This window comes from Pezoporus flaviventris, unplaced genomic scaffold (assembly GCF_033815535.1).
Source record: "Pezoporus flaviventris isolate CSIRO_AGI_PZ_B2104156 unplaced genomic scaffold, CSIRO_AGI_Pfla_v1 ptg000213l, whole genome shotgun sequence".
Taxonomy (NCBI): domain Eukaryota; kingdom Metazoa; phylum Chordata; class Aves; order Psittaciformes; family Psittacidae; genus Pezoporus; species Pezoporus flaviventris.
The window spans coordinates 13,289,455-13,307,925 of record NW_026892761.1 but is presented as its reverse complement, the minus strand read 5'-3'; the positions used below and the strand labels follow the sequence as shown (position 1 = coordinate 13,307,925).

Below are 18,471 nucleotides of genomic sequence, written 5' to 3'. Positions count from 1 at the left end.
GCTCCAAGTACAGTCTGGGGGTACCCCAGGGGCTCCTGTAGTCTCTGCTGTGCAGCAGGCTCAGAGCTGCTGCCCTCCATGGCCTGCTGAGCCCCTGCCAGCCCCCTCCTCTCTGCAGGCACAGCAGGAAGTCTCTGAAGGTGCTGGGGAGCGTTGGTGAGCCCATCAACCCTGAGGCCTGGCTCTGGTACTACCGCGTGGTGGGAGAAGAGAGGTGTCCCATTGTGGACACGTTCTGGCAGACAGAGACAGTGAGTGCTCACCTTAGTGCCCCTGGGGCCTCTCTTTCCCTTGTGCCCCCTGCAGGGTGCTGGCAGCTTTGCCATGCTGTTTCTTTGGTTCTATGGGCACTGGTTGTTCTGCTTGCCCAGGAGACTCCAGGCTTGGAGTGCAAGTGTTGGTTCCCCTTCTCCTCTTTCTTTCCTGGACCTCAGGCAGGCTCCAAGGGGAAACCTTCTTCTCCATAGGGTCCCTGTCAAGGTCTGTTCTGGACCCTGCTGTCTTGCCCTTTTTTCTCTCCCCCAACAGCTCCAAAACTTTGTGCCCAGACACAGGCCCCCAACCCCTACTTTATCGTTCACAAGGCCCTGTCTCCACAACTACCCTGAGCAGCCTGTGTCTGATGTGGTGTGATCAGAGCTGATGCAGACAGCGTGGGACAGGCTGGCATGGCCCAGACTCACTCGGTTTTCCCTCTCTTTGCAGGGTGGCCACATGCTGACACCGCTCCCTGGTGCCACCCCCTTGAAGCCAGGCTCTGCTGTGAGTACTGCTGCTCTCCCCGCCGAGGGGCAGGGGGGCTCCCCAGGGCACTGCAGCAGCAGTTGGCACTGCCTGTACCATGGCCTGGTGGTTTCCAGCCTCTCAGGGTGGTTGTGGGACCATGGTACATGCAGGGAGGTGGCCCCATGTGCCACAGCCTCTGCAGAGCTGCCCTTGCTCTGCCTCCCAGGGGTGGCTCATGGCTCACCTCCACGTCTCCTTTCTCTCTGGTCCCCGTGGCAGACGTTACCTTTCTTCGGTGTGGTCCCTGCTGTCTTGAATGAGTCAGGGGAAGAGCTGGAAGGAGAAGCAGAAGGCTACCTGGTAAAGATGATCTCACCCTCCTCTTGTCCCTTCCCTGGGCCTTCCTGGTAGCATACACATGTTTCTGTTTACTCTGGGTCCACACAAGGGACCCACTTCTTGGGTGGCAGGAACTTTCTTCACTGCCATAGCTTGCTGGGAGCTTTCTGCTGTAAGTAAACTGTTCAGCTGATGGTTAAATGCAGGAGGAGGGGGAAAACATTTCAGCCAAGCTCCTTCCCCCATGCCTGGTGAGGCTTTCCCAGTAGATCTACACTGGGCAGCAGGTGCCCAGGTGTCATCACTCCTGGCTGTCTCTGGCATCTTTTACCACTGCATGTTCATTGGTAGGATGAGAGAGCTGGGCTGGTTCAGCCTGGGGAAGAGAAGGCTCCTGAAGGGGAGACCTGAGAGCAGCTCCAGTGCCTAAAGGGGCCGCAGGAAACCTGGAGAGGGGCTTGGGACAAGGGCCTGTAGGGACAGGACAAGGCGAATGGCTTTAACCTGCCAGAGGGGAGACTGAGATGAGCTCTTAGGCAGAAGCTCTTCCCTGTGAGGGTGCTGAGGCGCTGGCACAGGGTGCCCAGAGAAGCTGTGGCTGCCCCATCCCTGGCAGTGTTCAAGGGCAGGTTGGACACAGGGGCTTGGAGCAAGCTGCTCTAGTGGAAGGGGTCCCTGCCCGTGGCAGGGGTTGGAACTGGATGAGCTTTAAGGTCTCTTCCACCCAAACCAGGCTGGGGTTCTGTGTTTCATCCTATGCAAAGCCTGTGTCCATCTCAGCATGGCAGAGCTTGGGCTGCTGGTGTTGCTCTCTCTGACTCAGGTGTGTTCTCAGGTGTTCAAGCAGCCCTGGCCAGGGATCATGCGCACGCTCTATGGGAACCACTTGCACTTCGAAGCGACCTACTTCAAGAAGTTCCCTGGGTACTATGTGACAGGCGATGGTAGGTTGGGGAGCACACAGCTGCAGAGGCCTGGGGCAGCAGTCTCAGTCCTGGCAGGCAGTGGCTGGGTGCTGGCACTGCTCCTCACCCTGGCATTTCTGGCTATTTTTAGGTTGCAGGAGAGACAGAGATGGTTATTACTGGATCACAGGGCGAATGGATGACATGCTGAATATTTCTGGTAAGAAGTTTTGTCTTCAACATGCTTTCTGACACTGCTTGAGAGACACCTTGGGGGGACACTTGCGCATCCATCCCTGACACTAGTTATAAATACACCTTGGTTTATGGGGGCTGGTTCTGCATCATGACTCTGCCCAGCAACTTGCCCTCAAGTGGATCTGACTGCTGGGTCATCTTTCTGAGACACGTGTCTGTGACTTGGTGGCTTTCTGCACCATTTCCTCTGGAGACGGTGCACTGCAGGGAAGGAACCTTCTGTAACCACTCGGAGGAGATCCTTAAACCAGCCAAGTGCCTCTGTGCTGAAGCGTTTTGGGGCACAGGGAATCACAGAGGTTGGGCAAGACCACAGGGCCAATCTTGAAGCTGAATCAGGCTGCTTGGAGTTGTTTCTACAGAGGGTAGAGATTGTTCCACCTCTCTTGAGGGAGTCTGAGATTCAGCTGCTTCTCAGCCCATCATTATCCATATACTGCATTTAATAGCTTCTTCCCTGGAGGCTGTAGCCTGTAGGTACTTACTGCTGGCTGTGAGATGCTGCTGTACTTGTCCCTGCATCAAACTAAATCCTTTTATCTGACCAGCAGTGCTTGATCCTCCACCTGATCATTCTGGGGGTCAATCTCCTTCTAGTGGTTTTCTGTGGCAGCATTTCCAGGGTGGAATGTCAGAGTGCAGCAGCTGGGGTACAGGAGGGAGTTGCGCCCCTGCCCCGAGGTGTGAAGCATCACATCGTCCCCACGCAGCCATGAGCTGGGCAGTGCATTGCAGCCTCTTCCTCCTCTGCACCTTCCAGCTCCCCATGTGGGCCGGTCTCTTACCGCATCCTGCTCCTCCTCAGCCTGTGCTCTGTGCTCCCATGGCTGTGAGCAGTTCCTGGGCTGGTCAAGAAGCCCAGAGGTGGGAGTGGGGGCAGCCAAGGGAGCTGGCCTTGCTCTGCAGGTGGCTGATACCTGGCAGCCTTTGGGGTTTCTCTCTCCAGCCGTTGTCTTTTCTCAAGCACGTGGAATTGTTGCTCTCAAACCCATAGTTTCGGGCCTTCTCCCCCCTCCTTCCAGCAGCTGGAGGCTGCAGGACCTCACCTCACCCATGCAGGTCTAAAACTCTGCCTCTTTGCTCCCAGGCCACTTGCTGAGCACGTCAGAGGTGGAGTCAGCCTTGCTGGAGCACCCGGCTGTCTCGGAGTCTGCAGTGGTCAGTCACCCCCACTCCCTGAAGGGAGAGTGCCTCTACTGCTTTGTCACCCTGAGGCTTGGCTACGAGTTCACCAAGAGCCTGGAAGATGAGCTCAAAAAGCAAGGTACCACCAGCCAGGCCTGGGGAGGTGCGGGATGGGTGCTGCAGGGTTTGGGAGTGTGGGGAATGCAGTGAGGACAAGTGTGACAAGGTGCCCCTCTGAGCACAGAGCACGGCTGGCAAGCACTAAAATTAGTTCTTGAGCCTTTGGCTGCACATGTGATGCCCTCTGGACCTCCTGGGAGGGGAGTTGGCAGCTCCGTGAAGGACTGGGGTGCCCAGAGCCTTGTTAAGCTCTTCTCTGTGGGCACAGCTCCCAGTGGCTCCCCTGGGCACATCCTGACTTGCTGAGAGGTTGCTGGGTGCTCTGGGGTGGTTGTGCTCTGGTCTCAAGGGAGCCCTTCTTTCATGGCCACATCAGACATGAAAATGGACCCTTGGCAGTCTCCTGTCTGGAGGAACCCAACAGCAAATCAGCCCTTGCTCTGTCAAAACGATGTTTAGTGCTGGCTGTAGCCATTGGAGAGGTCTCCTGAGGATGGAGAGGATGAAAAGATGAGCGCTGCTGCCTTTGGCAGGATGGGCTTATGGCCCCATCGGCATTGCAGGTCTCGCTGCCCCCCGCCTGCAGCCTGGAGGCATGGGTGCAGCAGCTCTAAGCCCTGCCCTGTGGCTGGGCTGTGCATGTCATGGTCCTCCTGCCGCAAAAGGGAGCTGTGTGGTGCCTCCTCCTACCTGCACTTAACATCTCTCCCTTCTTTGTAGTCAGAGACAAGATTGGACCGATCGCAACACCTGATTACATCCAGTATGCCCCCGGGCTGCCCAAGACCCGCTCAGGTAGGGAAACCAGCCCTCAACTGCTTGTCCAGGGCCACCCAGAGTCAGGGGGGAGCAACCTCAGGGCAAAGAGGATGCTGCAGGCCTGGGCACTCCCCACTCGTGCTGAGGATGCTGAGGAGATGCTGACTCTGCTCCCCTCTCCTGGCTGTTGTTACAGGGAAGATTACCAGGCGGATCTTAAGGAAGATTGCCAGGAATGACCATGACCTGGGGGACATGTCCACCTTGGCAGACCCGAGCATCATAGACCAACTCTTCAACAACAGATGTGACACTGGCCAGTAGCATCGGCCCTGCTGTGGCAGCACAGTGTCCTGTGAGCAGGTCCCAGCTGCCTGCCCCGGGGTATGGACCTTCACCCATTGAGTTGAATGTACAAGTGTTTGAAGAAGGGACAGGTTCTGGAGAGGCCACTTCTCACTGGTGTGTCCCTGCCTCAGAGTGAGTGCATCCTGTTCCACATGGGAGCTGTACACGTGAGGCTGAGCCTCACGCACAGGGGCACTCCTCCTCCTCCCTTTCCAGCACCTCCTTCTTGATGTTTCAGTTAGTTGGGGCTGGGGTTGTTGGTTAACTTTACGTAATTGAGGGGGGCTGGCACCTTGTGCACAGTGGGAAGGAACACTGGGGTTTGGAGGGGAGCTGGAGCTGGAGTAACTTGATGCAGGCAGGGAAGGGAGTTGCAGCCCCCACAGGCCCAGCTGAGCTCCCTCTTTCTCCTTGGAGCACTGCAAAGCACATTACAGCTGTGCAGCTGAGCCTCCGTCTTGCATCCACTGTCGAAGCCTGCTGTTAGCAGGGGTCCTTGAGCCTGAGAGGGAGTGGGGCAAGGCTGAGGGGGCACTGTGCTTTAAACAGCTTGCTTAGAGCAATGGGGTACCAAGATCTGCTGCTTCCCAAGTGCACAGTGCCAGGGGCTGTGTTTTACCCAACCCAAGGTCCTGCATTGGCCGTGGACACGACACAGAGCCACGGATGGTCAAGGAGAAGCCTTGGTGTGATGTGCTCCACAGAGCTCACAGCTGAGCTTGGGCTGATGCTCCTCTTGTGTCCTGGGGTGGGAACGGGTGCTGTGGTACCCAAGGCAGGGAGCCCGTGCAGAGGCCACCGAGGCAGGCAGGGCAGTTAGTGCTGGTGTTTCATCAAGAGGAAGATCATTGTGGAAGATGTTTAAAGTTGGCTTTTGTTTAAACGTATCAGGGATTTAAGATGTTGAGATGGAAAAAGAACCCCAAAACCCATAGCCCAAGAGCCTGAACATCACAAGGGCACTGCCAAAGCCATTCTTCTTCCAGTGAAGTACATTTAACTCCAGCCCTGTGTTGAGCTACCTCCTCTGTAATGTCTGTATAAACACTGCATGTGAGCTGTTTGATTTTGCACTTAAACCAAAGGAGAAACGGGCTTTAAAACGTGCTGCAGCAGTCGTAGAGGCTTTACCTGCAGCTGAGCAGAGTGGGGTGGGTGAGGCAGTTGCCTCTGGGGCTGGTTGCTGTAGTCCAAAGCCTATGGCTGACTCCTTACCTGCTGCTCCTGCTAGCACAGCCCTTGTCTGTGATCCATAACCTGCGTGTGCAGTCCCCCACAACTCTCTACCACTGGATTGTGCCACCTTGTTCCTGTTCACTCAGTTACTGTCCTCAGTTACTGTTCACTGTGTCATGTTGGCTGGAAACAGCTCGAGTTTTATGGAATAAAGTTCAAGGAAACAAAATGGAAATGGGCTCAGAGTGTGGGCTAGAGTTAGAGGCTGTGACTGCCTGTGCTGCTGCTGGGCACTGGGGCAAGGGCAGAGATTCAGTTTCTCCCTGGGCTCCAGCCAACGTTATTCCATTGAGGCTCACAGAAAGCACAAGACTGTGACACCCATCTGACACCAACACCACAGGAGCTCAGGGCTCGCTTCTACACCAGGCCTGGTCCTCATGCAGGCACAGCACTGGGTACCAGCCTCTGCCTCCATGCTCTGGTCCTGTGTCAGCTGCAGGGCCACGCTCCATCGCTGCGCTCCTGCTCCTCACAACTGGTCCAGCCTTGCCCCTTCCCCTGCTGCTCCAGCTCACAGCATCCCAGCTCCGGGCTCAGCATCTCCTCCTGGAGATGTGTCCTGCCTGGCAGCCCTCACACCAGCTGCAGTGCCAGGACCCACCTCCACCACGGTGCACCCACAGCACAAAGGGATGGGCTGGCTTCAGCCGTCCCCAGCTCAAGGTACACAGAAGGACTGTGCACACGTGGACCCCTGCCCAAAGCAGCCCGGGCACCCAGGAGGAAGCCCCTGGCTCTCTGCACCCAGCATCACACAGAACAGGCACAGGAGCAGTGCTCAGATTGCACATCATGTTTTAATGTGTGGCTGGGGGCAATCACCCCCCCAGTGCCACAACCCCCAGGAATGTCGAACCGCTCCCCCTCAGACAGGAGTGACCACTGAGGTGCACAGGGACAGCAGCAGTGCTGCACTGGCACTCAGCACAGTCAGGCTTCAGGAGTAGTGGCTTTAATCTGCTCCTCTGGTGTCACCACAAGGGTAGAGCTGAGGCTGCTTTAACCAAGGCACTGCTGGAAAGGTGCATTGTGATTGCTTCCCCTCGAACTGCTCAGCTGAGGAGGAAGAGGGGCTGGAGGAAGAGTAAGACTTTGGGAAGGAGAGGCTGGGCTCGCATCCCTGCACTGCTGCTGTTCCCAGCCCATGAAACCTGGAGGGTGACACGTCGTGCCCTGTGCTGGTCCCAGAGGGAAGCATCGGCAGCAAGGCTGCACCCGCTCAGCCTCTCCTGTAGTTCCTTTGCTTCCTCAGCACAAAGCTCCCAGGTCCCACAGAGCCATTCACTGAGGCTGGGGCTCCCTGACACCCCTTTGTGCTGTAAGTGCTGCAGCAGCCCGGGCAGGAGCTGCTCAGTGCAGGACTTGCAGTGGGAGGCACTGGAGATTTGGGGTTTATGGGCACAGTGATAAAGACTCCAATTCCTCATCAGCACTGGGGGGTCTCGGATGCAGCCTGCCTGCTGCCTGCCTCGTGCGGCACAGGGGCACGCTTTGGGTTTGTGTCTCCAGAAACAGCATCACGGAGCACACAGCCAGGAGCAGCACAAGTGCCTGCTGTGGCTCCCAAGGGACAGCCAGAGCCGTGCTGTCCTGGGAGGCCACGGGTGGGATATGCAGGGGCAGGGACATGTGCAGGGGAGCCCCTTTGTCCTGCAGAGAAGCTGGGGCTGGTCCATGGGGCGACTGAGCAGTGGTGTCCTCCGAGCCCTTCCTCACTGTCCCCAGCAGGTCAGGCCTTGGCAAGCGCACCCCAAGAACAGCCTGGGGCAGCTCAGCTCCTGAGGCAGCAGCGGGACGGGGTCACCTCCTCACACCAGGTAAGGGGTGTCCAGCACAGCCACCCCCGCTGCCACCCCCCCATCCGCGTGCTCCACCGCCTTTGTGCGCAGGAGGTGCCCAGCGGCCTCGTTCAGCACCAGCTCCGAGCCCCGTCTGCAAAGGAAAGGGCAGGTGAGCACCGCACAGCACAGAGCTTGCTCCAAGTCCCTGTGTCCAACCTGCCCTTGAACACTGCCAGGGATGGGGCAGCCACAGCTTCTCTGGGCACCCTGTGCCAGCGCCTCAGCACCCTCACAGGGAAGAACTGCTTTCTTATATCCAACCTGGTCTAATTTCAGCTTGGACGGTGGGATTCGTGTTCCCCAACCCAGTGCAGGGCAGGTAAAACCCCTAGGGCTGATGCAGAGGTGTCTGCACGCAGCAGAGCTGTGCCCTGCCCTCTCTGTGCCTTCCCTCAGCAGTGCTTTGGGTGACTGCACACACAGTGCCAGGTTCTGAATGCTGCCAGAGTACATTTGTGTCTAAAATTATACCAGAAAGACTTGAACTGAGAAGCTCTGGAACCATTTCAATGGGCCTATGAGGGTTTTAAACAAAAGCAGCAGCTACTTAGGGTTGAAAATTCAGCCTTCAGGTACTCCTGCACTAGTCAGGGCTTTAGAGAAGCACGTGGCTGCACCAGGGACCTGAGCAGTGCTCCCAGAGCAGGGATGGGCACACCAGCTCCATGTGGCTGTTACACCCATCACTGCCAGCACCGGCTCACTGGCAGGGGGGCCAGAGCAGCAGTGCAGGGTCTGAGCAGTGCTCAGAGCTGCTGCCAGGGCAGAGGCTGCACGGGCAGGGCTGTTCCTGCACCTCCTGCACCCTGCAGACATCAGCCCTGCTGCTGTGCTCACACTGCAGAGGGGAGAATGCTCCCAACCCCAGTGCTGGCTGGGGCAGGAAACCACCCTGCAGTACAAGCACGTTCTCACCTGACATAGACACCGAAAATCCCCAGCTCTGAGATGCACTCAGACACTTGCAGGGAGCTGTGAGCCCTCAGCAGGTAATTCATGGCTGGCCGTGGCTTGATCTTATCCATCAGGATGTAGGAGGTTCTCTGAGGGCTGTCTCTGATCTTCTCCAGAACCTGCCTGAGCTCTTCACCATAGAGGTTGTTCCCTGACAACAAAACCAGCAAGTCAAGGACTGCCAAGCACAGCAGAAACCCCTGGCCCCAGCTATGCAGCCCCAGCAGCCAGAGACCGAACCTGGGGCTCCCCATAGCCCAGCTCCTCCACCCATCTTTTATAGACAGCTTTGTGCTGGCAGGGACCTTAAAGCTCATCCAGCTCCAACCCCTGCCACGGGCAGGGACACCTTCCACTAGAGCAGCTTGCTCCAAGCCCCTGTGTCCAACCTGGCCTTGAACACTGCCAGGGATGGGGCAGCCACAGCTTCTCTGGGCACCCTGTGCCAGCGCCTCAGCACCCTCACAGGGAAGAGCTTCTGCCTAATATACAATCCCATACTGGTTTGGGTTGGAAGGGACCTTAAGGATCATCCAGTTGCAACCCCCTTGGCAGAGGACCAGGAGCCACCACAGAGCTACCACCCCTCCTGCTCCAGCATGAGCAGCAGTGAAGCCCCACATGGGCTCAGCTCATACCTCCACCTTCTCGCTGTGGCTTCAGCACGAAGCAGTCAGGGTCGGCAATTGCCATAGCAGCCGCCTTGTCCCCATCTGCACCCTGTCAGGGAGGATGGAACAGCAAAGCATGAGGGAGGAGCAGGGGCTCCCCAGGAACCCCCCTGTGAGCAGGATCAACAGGGTCCCTTGGGGACCACAGCATCTCCTTAACCAGAGAGAAACATCCCACAGGCCAAGCGCATGCCTGCCCGCCTCTCTGTCCCTGCACAGCCCCACTCACCATGTCCAGGGAGTAGAGCCCAGCAAAGGTTGCTCTGATCCTCCTGACTGCCTCAGCGTGCCCGGGCAGCAGCCTCTCCAGAGTGCCCGGGCGGCTCAGCTCCTGCTGCACCTTCTTGGTGCCCGCCAGCTGGGTGGCAATGTCAGGGCACTTCACTGCCCGGGACCTCTCCAGCAGCAGCCGAGCCTCCCAGTTCTAAGGCACAAAAAGAGCGCCCATCCCATGAGCAAAGGTTTAACGCTTCACTCCTTTCTGTTCAGTTATGGACACGAGTTGCCCGCTCCCTGCCTGCCTGCCCGGGATGCGAACAGCACCCTGGAGATGCACACATGGATTTCCCCCCACCCCTGGTCCACCTCCTCTGCCATCACCTCCTTCCCAGCTTGTCCAGTGCTGCCACCTGCAGGCAACAGCGAGACCCGGTCCGTATTACGCAGCCTCACAGCCCTATAGCAGAGGACAGCGCGGTCTGTAGATCAAGCCTAAACCCTTTAAGCTGGTGCTAATACCTGTGCTAACCCCTATTGTACAGAAGCAGTTCAGTGCTGCGGTAAGAAAGCCACTCGTTTTGCTTACTGTATGCCAGGGACACCCATATCACTGCAGCATCACAGCTTCCCGATGCCATTAGCCACGTGGGAGAGGACTGACCCCAACCCTCCTGGACAGCTCACATGCCCCTGCGATCACAGGGCACTTCACACTCACTGGACAAGGCCAGAGCATGGGTGGCTTTCTGGAGCAGAGGGGCCAGCACTGACCTGCTCGTTGTAGTTGCTTGGCACATAGCCCTCTCTGTAGTACACCACTGCTACCTCCTGCCCGTCCCTGGAACACAAACCAGAGGCACTCACAGAACCAGGCCACCCCTACCCGCTGACACCTCACCTCTGCCCATGACCAGCCACAGCCCCCGAGGCTCCAGCCAGCACGGAGGGAAGACCCTTACTTTTCAATAGCTTTTGCCACCAGGAGCCAGGCCTGTGACATGCTGGAAGCTGGGAGGGAACAGGGTCCTTCTCCAGTGGCAATTCGAGGCAGGACATCAACTCAACCACCTGCCCAGGCACCACATCACCCCACCAGGGCAGGGCCACCAGCACCCCTGCAGCACCACACACCCAAACTTGGGCCACCCTGCATGTACTCAGGGAAAGCAGCACAGAACCTGCTGGCAGTGTAATGTAAAGGCATTTAGCAGGAAGAGGAGAGGATGCTCTGAGGAAGTGCAGCGGATACATTAACTGTATGGCAATGACAAATGTGTTTGTTAATTAAACACAGCAGAGGCACCAAAGGTCAAACCAAGGGAAAAACAGCCTAAAGACACTGCCATGGAACCAGAGCTTCCTCTGGGCTTGTACAGCTCCAAGCACAGTACATGGAAATAGGACAAATGTCCCACTTGGGACCAATGGCCAGCACTTGGAGCCCGTGACCTGCACAGGCCTCCATAGGCAGAGAACAAGATGCTGAGTGTGTATTTATCCAACAGACAGCATGAGGACGTGGGATGCTTCCTCCTCCAGCACCCTAGCCCCCACTGACAGAGCCTCATGTGAGCAGCAAACAGGAAACAGCTTTGGGGAAGCCTCTAGAACAGCCAGGACTTCTCCTAGCAGATGTATGTGGAGGAACTGAAGATCCCACAGAGTTCTAATGGCTGTTGCTTGAAGGAGGGAAATTATGTTTCCAGCTGTAAGGGACTGGTGCGTGTATGCAAACAATCATTCCAGACCTAAGGGGCAGCAGCAGCCTGGAGTATGGAGAAGTACTCTCAGAAAGGCACTACTGACACTCAGAATATCCCACCAGCTTTGGCTGAACATTCCCATTGCAGCCCTGTGTGCCCAACACAGAGCCAGGATGCACACCTTGGCTCATACTCACATATACAGCCTCCTGGCCTCATCCAGAGAGCCCTTCTCAAACACATCCCTGAAGCGTTTCCTGATGACCCGGATATCCCTGTCAAGAGAGGAGTGGGAAAGTCACCAGCAGGGCACTGAGCTGGGAATCAGAGGTGGAGCCAGTGGCTCCAGCAAGTAGGAGCTGGTGGCGCCTTCACAGGCTTTACACTAGAGCCAGAGGAATCCTACAGGGCAAAACAGTCCCAGGTTTTAGCACCTCTCTCCTGTGTTTCCCACCCAGATACTACAGGAAGCAGAACGTGTCCCTGAACCCCTGGCTTTCTCCATCTCTCCTTTCATCTCCTAAAGCGTTTCTAAGAGAAGTTGGTATTCTGGGGTTTTTATCCCTACACAACAGATTCACCCACTGCTGCCCTCCAAGCCAAGAGCTGCAGACCGTGACTCCCCCCAAGCTTTATCTATCTCCTTCGTGCTTTCCTCCACACAGCGGCAGTGTGGAGCTGCTGATGTGGAGACACTGCACGATACGGGATACACCGCCCACCGCTCCAGCACGGCTCCGGGGCTAGACCTTTGAGCACCTCCTTCTCCCCAGTGCTTTGCTCCACGGCCACGTTGCTTCCTTTTGCTTTGGAGCTTCATTATTTAAGCTTTTATGAAATGCCCTGTGCCAAACCCCGAGTCAGAGGCAAGCGGGCCCCTCGTTAACCTGCTCTGCTCCTTACTGTCTCATCTAAGAGACTGGGCACACAGCAAAGCTACCACTGGTGCAGCTCTGAGGACTACACAGGCTCAGTATCAGCAAGGAATCAGCCCTGGAGACCAGAGGCTTTGATGCTGCTGGTATTTCCAGTAAAGAGCTGGTGAGAGGCTTTAGGAAGTTGGTGAGAAGATGAAGGTGGGTGCTGAGGCTGGGCAGGAGGCCACTGAAGGAACACTGAGAGAGCTGCATAACAGAACAGAGATTAAGTCCAAATAAAGGCTGCCCTGTTACATACCAAGACATGGCCTCTCACAGCCCCAGAAACTACAAGTGTTTTGACTTTATCCATGATTAGGTGACAAAGTTAAAAGCAAATGGATTTTGCGCACCTATATCTTTGCCTGTCCTGCTCCTACACTCCTAGTGCCTGCTGGAGAGCCTGGAGACACCCCAAAAGCTGCTTCGAGGGAAACACCATTATCTGGCAGCAGCTCACTCTGCTTCCCTTTTCCAAGCCTGTACCACCTCCTTCCTTTCCCATCCAAGGAAAATCCAACCTTTACCTGTTCCAAAGCTCATTTTCTACACATCGCTGATCAAAAATGTTCCTCTGGACTTCTTCCACCACAAACATCACCACAGCACTGAAAGAAACACCAAGGACATCACTGAACCCAGAAACACTCCACGTGCACCCAAGAATGCCAACTTTTGACCTCTGTGAGCTTCCTGCATTGCTCCTGCTCATTTTCACCAGCCTCTATGGGTCAGCATGCAAACAGAGAGCAGCACTGCCCCTGTGTAACAACCAAAACAGTGCAGGGCATGAGCCCAAGGGCAGGAGGAGAAGCAACCTCTGTGCAGGGTTACTGAACCCCACAACTCCTCCAGGGTTCCTCTGCCCCTCCTTGCCTCTGGAACACAGCAGCTTTGTGCACTAAGACAATCCAGTGCTCTTCCCAGGGTGTTCCAGGCTTTGAGAGCAGCTTGTCTTGCAAACAGAAAGCACAGTTTCAAACCCAAACTCCTGCATCCTCAGGGTAGACAAGATAAGAGCAGCCTCCAGCACCTCCTCTCTCCTTACCTTGGAGAGCCATAGAGCTCCCAGGCTTTGGCAATACCCAAGGCAAGGCCTTTGGATGGGTTGTTGGGCAGCAGACGTGATGCCTCCTGAGGCTTTCCCAGCACTTTCAACACCTGCCTGTGGAACAAAGAACCCTGTCAATGCCCCGACAGCCCCTGGCCAGTCACAGGGAGCAGGAGGTTGGGAGCATGCAGAGGCAGGCTGTGCAGCAGGCCATGCATACAGCTGCTGCAGCACGGGCCAGAGATGCAGCCTTACCCATGGACTGCCACAGTGCGGGAGGTGAGGCCTCCAAAGCTGGCAGCAATGGTGTTTATTTCTATCTGCTTCAGAGCTGGTGGCCCTTCCACCCCAGAGTCAAACATGTAATCAGAGCGATTTATGCCTAAAAACACAGACTGGAACAAAGGGGAGGTGAAGTGGGGGCTCCTGATGCTTTTAATTGCAAATCCCTTTGATGACCTTGCTTCAGAATACTCCTGGGACAGATCCAGACACCTTCACGTTGATACAAACCTCTACAAGCCATGCCCATGGGTGCTTTGGCCCTTGCTTAGGACCCACTGCCCTCCTTAGCACTCCAAGGAGTTAACAATTGTTAGAGTAAAGGAGGTTCTGCAGGGAGAGCCTGCTAGCACAGGTCCTGATGTGGAACACATCCCTGCAACTCTCCTTAGGCTCCCAGAGGACAAGGACATATTAACCCCCCCAGTCAAGGCCTGGCTGCTTCCAGCAACACTAACCAAAGGGAACAACCACCAAACAGGGCAAAGTCCCAAGCTCACAGGCTGTACACACAACATTGTGCTGCAGGAGTGACCAGGGGACAGTCCCAAGCAGCAGCAAGCCTGCAGACAGAGCCCAGGCAAGGCCACCACAGTGCAGAGGGACACTGAGCACTGAGGTCTCCTGGCAGGTACCTGAGCCAAGCCTTCCTCCAGAACTTGTGTGTAGATCCTGAAGAGTCGAGCTGTGAAGTCATCCACCTTGATGGTGCTAGAGAGGAACACACATCACATCAGCTCCTTACACTGTCACAGGGGAGCAAGGAAGTTAACTCTTGAGACAAGGAGGCATAAAATGAAATACAAACCTTCGTAAATAAGAAAATCAGTTCTAAGTAATGTTAAGTTTGGTGGCTTTGTAACAGGAGCAACGGAAAATAACTGAGGTACATGTTTCACAGAAAAAATAGCAGAGTGCAGCTAGAGAACATAATGAGAATACTTGTATAAGATAAACCATTGTAGCTGACATAGTTTTAGGTCCTTATGACCTTAGTACAAAAATAAGTGTAAGAAAAACAGGATAGAAAAACAGGACATGTAGATAAAGAGTATCTGAACCTAGCAGATGTCCAGGATGGGCTGCAGCTAAGCTAACTGATAAGTAGAAGGACAGGATGATTATGTCTGCAGTGTTACCGAACCAATTAAGCTGGTGTAAGCATTATTTACTGCGTGTGCTTCAGACTGACTGAAGTGATGAAGATTGTTGGAAGAAGTAAATGACCCCCAAAAGACCACTACCACACTGTTATGCGCATGTGAAAATGGGCGTGGAATGTTGTAAAGCGGTTCTCAGATGGTTAATGAATATGTATGACGTTTAATGAATATGCACATTAAGCAACAATATAATCACAGTCTGTTTTGAGGTTCGGCTCAGACACACTAGGAGGAGCTATCCCCCGTGTCTCCCGGTGCCGCAGTAAAGAATTCCTGCTTGTCAACTTCAACATTGCTGGCGAGCTCCTGGAGATTTCTCTGAATCACTTCTCCACAAAGGAAACCTTCCCTGGGACACCCCCCAGCACAAACAGCAGGGCTGTGCCTAAACCAGGTCCTGCAGCACTGTTAAGCATCTCACCATGAAAGCACTCCTCATCAAGGGTGTACAACCACAACACAAACCTGCTTTGCTCAGCACTGCGCTCTACAAAAAGCACCACCATGTGCAGAGGTGACTCGTTTGCAGGGCAAGAGACAAGCAAAAGCAAAGGAATGCAGCAGAATTCTGCACACAGGAAAGGCATGCGAAGCCCCTCTGGGCCTGCACGCACAGCTCATAGAGGAAGCTTCACAAGCTTCACTGAATCCCCATCCTGCTGGGTTCCAAATCCCACACACCGTGGTACCAAGTGGCCCTGCTAGAGAAGGTCTGGCTTTTCTTCAGGATCCTAAATCCCTGAGCCAGGGGTGAGCAGCACCTCCAAGGAGCTGCCCTGAGACAATGCAGAGGAGGCAGGATAAGGCAGGCACCCAAGTGCACCCAAGCCGCAGGCGCTGCATTCCTTCACCACAGGTATAAGCATGTCCCCACAAGCTCTGGCTGCAGCCAGCTCTGGAACAGGCACAAGCATTTAACAGCTCAGAGGGGCCAGAACAAGAAGGATGCTGGAAAAGTCTCCTTTGCTCTGTTCCAGTGCCAGAGAGCCAGCAGCACCCCCACACCAGCAGCACCCCCACAGATAGCAGGAAGGGAAACACATTTTGTGGAAGCATCAGCCCTACGGATTATGGGTTCCACAGTGAGGGATTGGTTGCTCCACCACCTTGTGGGTCACCTTCCCAGCATGGCTGGGAGAGCAGAAGACACTGGGTGTCAGAGCAGAGAGAAGGGTGGCAGGAGGACAAATACCTCTTCATAACAGCAGGCAGAGCTGGTGGTTATTGGACCCAGCAATTTGAATTTAAGGCCCACAGGCTATTAAGCTCACAATAAGAATTCCCAGCCCTGAAGCAGTGGCAAAACTGAAGATCACTGCAGCAAGTCACCTCTTGGCCAGATGTCCCATCTCCTGAGGCCCAAGAAGACCTCAAAACACAGAGACTTGATGGGAATTAATCTTAGGACAAATAATGCAAGAAAGGATACACTTTCTGCAGAGGACAGGAGTGCCTGCCTCAGGTGAAGGACATGAATGGACGGAAGGTGGGAATGCTGAGAGGTGGTAAATGCTTTGCATTTAAAATAGTAATTAAAATGCACCATGAAAGCGTGTTACCTGGCCAGAGTGTGCTCCAGAAATTCCTTGTTTTGACTAATAGCATCCACCAGCATGTTAAAATCTTGCTGAACAGCATATGCTTGTTCAAACAGGGCACTGGGTACTGCAGATGGGAGGAGCGTGAAGGGAGCGAAATTCACCACCTGCAAAGATGCAGCAGCAGAGAGGTCAGGTCTGTGCAGCCTAAGCAGGCCTGAAGAGGGGCTGCCTCTGCTTGTGTGAAGGCTGAAGCCACCCCCAACCCCAGCCCTCCCGGGTGCACCCTGACAGACACATGGCTCAACCCTGCTGACCCCTGGCTTTTGAGGGCTTTGCTTGAAGAGCACCCACAGGGACTGCAGGAGCAGCTGCTCCACAGCTCGAGCAGGGTGAGTGCTTCCCGGTGGAGGATGCCCTGTTTCTACAGCTGGAGAGCACTGTCTCCACAACGCCTCTGGGTCAGAGCAAAGGGGAATTTGCCAGTCCTGGGTTTCAGCCATCAGAGTCACTGCCTTTGATCTCCGAGTCCCAGGGGAGATTCCAAACCCACAGCTCAGGCACAGGCCCACCCTCAAAGCCAAAATATGACATGAGAGAGAAGCTCCCAACACCCCTTGACTTTTACACAAGGGACGCTGGCAAGCTCCCTCTTTCTCTCACTCTTTTGGGTTCCTTCAGAGTTCTGACTATGGGGTTGACATCAAGGAGCAATCCTCATGGTGGAGACCTCCCTCCTTGCACCCTGCCAGGTCCCAGTATAGCTCCCTGCTTGCCCCCAAGCTCCTCAGGGACCCATCCCTGACGGTGTCCCACCTCTCCTGCACAGGGTTACATCTTCCTCTGAGACCCTTCACCAGATCCATCTCCAGCAGGCCAAGACCCCCATCAGCACCTTCACCCCAGCCAGTTGCCAGGGATTCACCAGAGGTAACCCCACACATCAGCCACCCCTATCCCTGTCACCTCATCCCAGGTATGGAGTGAAGGCGGTATGGAGTGAAGGCTGACTTGCAGCAGGGAGCACTCTCTGCAAGTCCTCGTTCAAAGGCTCATTGGGGTGCTCAGAGGCTGGGTGAGGGATGAACTCGCACCACCACCCACATTCAGGCTCCTGGCAATCGCTCCAATCCCGGATCTACCCCTCTCCTTGGAACTGTATTGCAGGGCTGTGTCTCAGGGAGACGCACTCACCACCAGGATGGCGGTGAGTTAAGCCCCAGGTCGTCGGGCTCCAGCCCCCAGGATGACAGCCGGCTCCCCCCGCCCTCCCCCGGCTTTGCTGACTCACACCGCGGCGGGACCGATCCCGTCCCGTGCCTGCGCTCTGGCACTTACATCGGAGGCGTTGGGCTGCCCCTCGGTCCGCATCAACACGCCCTGCAGCAGCGCCGCGTCCACGGCCACGGCCGCAGCCTCCCGGATGGCCGCTCCGTCCCGCAGCACGTCCTCCCAGGGCGCAGCCATGCCCGGCGCTGCGGGGGCACAGCACAGTCACACACCCGGGCCGCAGCCCCGGCACCCGGCCCCGCCTCAGGACCGGCCCCGCGGGCTGACCAGAGCCCGAGGCCGCGGCCCGCTCCGGGAGGCCCATGCGGCACCCCCGCGGCCTGCGCAGGGCCGGGCCGGGCCGCCGCCACCTCCCGCCCTGCTCCAGGCGGGCCCCGGCCGAGCAGCGTCCGCCGCGGGGAGCGGGCCCCGATCCCAGCACCCGACCCCGGCCCGGAGCAGCCCCCGCCGGCTCCTCACCTGTCCCAGCCGCTGCGGCCTGCCGCCGCGCCACGCGATTGGACAACGCTCCCCACTCGCCCCGCCCCGGGTGCCGATTGGCATCTCACCTGACCAATGAGCGTGCGAGAGCGGCACGGGCGGGGGCGGGGAAAAGGCGCTACGGGCGGTGCTGAGTGGCGGGAGCGGGAGGGGCGTCAAGGGGAGGCATGACGTCATGTCGTGACGTCATGCTGTGACGTCGCGCGGGTGCTGGCGTGCAGCGTGTCCCCGAGGTGATCAGCGCTGTCTTCATTAACGGCTCTGCCTGCCCCGCCCCGCGGAGGGGAGCGCAGCCGCGCTCCGTGTGCTGCTCGGCAGCTGGCCGGCGGTGAGTTATCTGGTGTTAACCAATCACCGGGCATCGATCAGCTATCGGCTGCTCGGAATCTCTTCTCTGCCCAAACCAGGCACAGCTACAGCCCTGCGGAGAAGGACCTGGGGGTGTTGGTGGATGAAAAGATGAACATGAGCCGGCTTCAGTGTGCGCTCGCAGCCCAGAAACCAACCGTATCCTGGGCTGCATCCAAAGGAGCGTGACCAGCA

At 56.4% G+C, this 18,471-nt stretch overlaps 2 protein-coding genes across 3 annotated transcripts in view; one reads left to right on the top strand and one right to left on the bottom strand.

The window, feature by feature from the left end:
* ACSS2 (acyl-CoA synthetase short chain family member 2) overlaps nt 1–5,637 on the top strand; it is a 36,127-nt gene extending 30,490 nt beyond the window's left edge. For both annotated transcript variants that reach the window (XM_061441441.1, XM_061441442.1), the window contains 8 exons: nt 119–251; nt 706–762; nt 1,006–1,086; nt 1,901–2,009; nt 2,122–2,190; nt 3,316–3,492; nt 4,194–4,268; nt 4,429–5,637. In XM_061441441.1, coding sequence (XP_061297425.1) covers nt 119–251; nt 706–762; nt 1,006–1,086; nt 1,901–2,009; nt 2,122–2,190; nt 3,316–3,492; nt 4,194–4,268; nt 4,429–4,556 — 829 coding nt within the window. In that variant the 3' untranslated portion in view covers nt 4,557–5,637. The remainder of the gene's footprint in view (nt 1–118; nt 252–705; nt 763–1,005; nt 1,087–1,900; nt 2,010–2,121; nt 2,191–3,315; nt 3,493–4,193; nt 4,269–4,428) is intronic.
* A 960-nt stretch (nt 5,638–6,597) lies between these two features.
* GSS (glutathione synthetase) lies at nt 6,598–17,981 on the bottom strand. The gene is made up of 13 exons (XM_061441455.1): nt 17,908–17,981; nt 17,497–17,633; nt 16,180–16,325; nt 14,093–14,168; nt 13,431–13,570; nt 13,173–13,289; nt 12,652–12,732; nt 11,405–11,482; nt 10,276–10,342; nt 9,515–9,709; nt 9,253–9,334; nt 8,576–8,765; nt 6,598–7,751 (listed from the first exon to the last, which is right to left on the bottom strand). The coding sequence occupies exons 2-13, from the start codon at nt 17,623–17,625 to the stop codon at nt 7,628–7,630; spliced, it is 1,425 nt and encodes a 474-aa protein (XP_061297439.1). The 5' UTR covers nt 17,626–17,633; nt 17,908–17,981; the 3' UTR covers nt 6,598–7,627.
* Nucleotides 17,982–18,471: the final 490 nt, after the last annotated feature.

Bases quoted from the DNA above. Each gene is read 5' to 3' on its own strand.
- GSS (XM_061441455.1), bottom strand. From the start codon at position 17,625: ATGGCTGCGCCCTGGGAGGACGTGCTGCGGGACGGAGCGGCCATCCGG. The intron at 14,169-16,179 runs GTAACACGCTTT...GTTCCTCTCTAG, and splicing joins CTGGAGCACACTCTGGCCAG to CACCATCAAGGTGGATGACT. The intron at 7,752-8,575 runs GTGAGAACGTGC...TTTCCTTTGCAG, and splicing joins ATTTTCGGTGTCTATGTCAG to ACGGGGCTCGGAGCTGGTGC.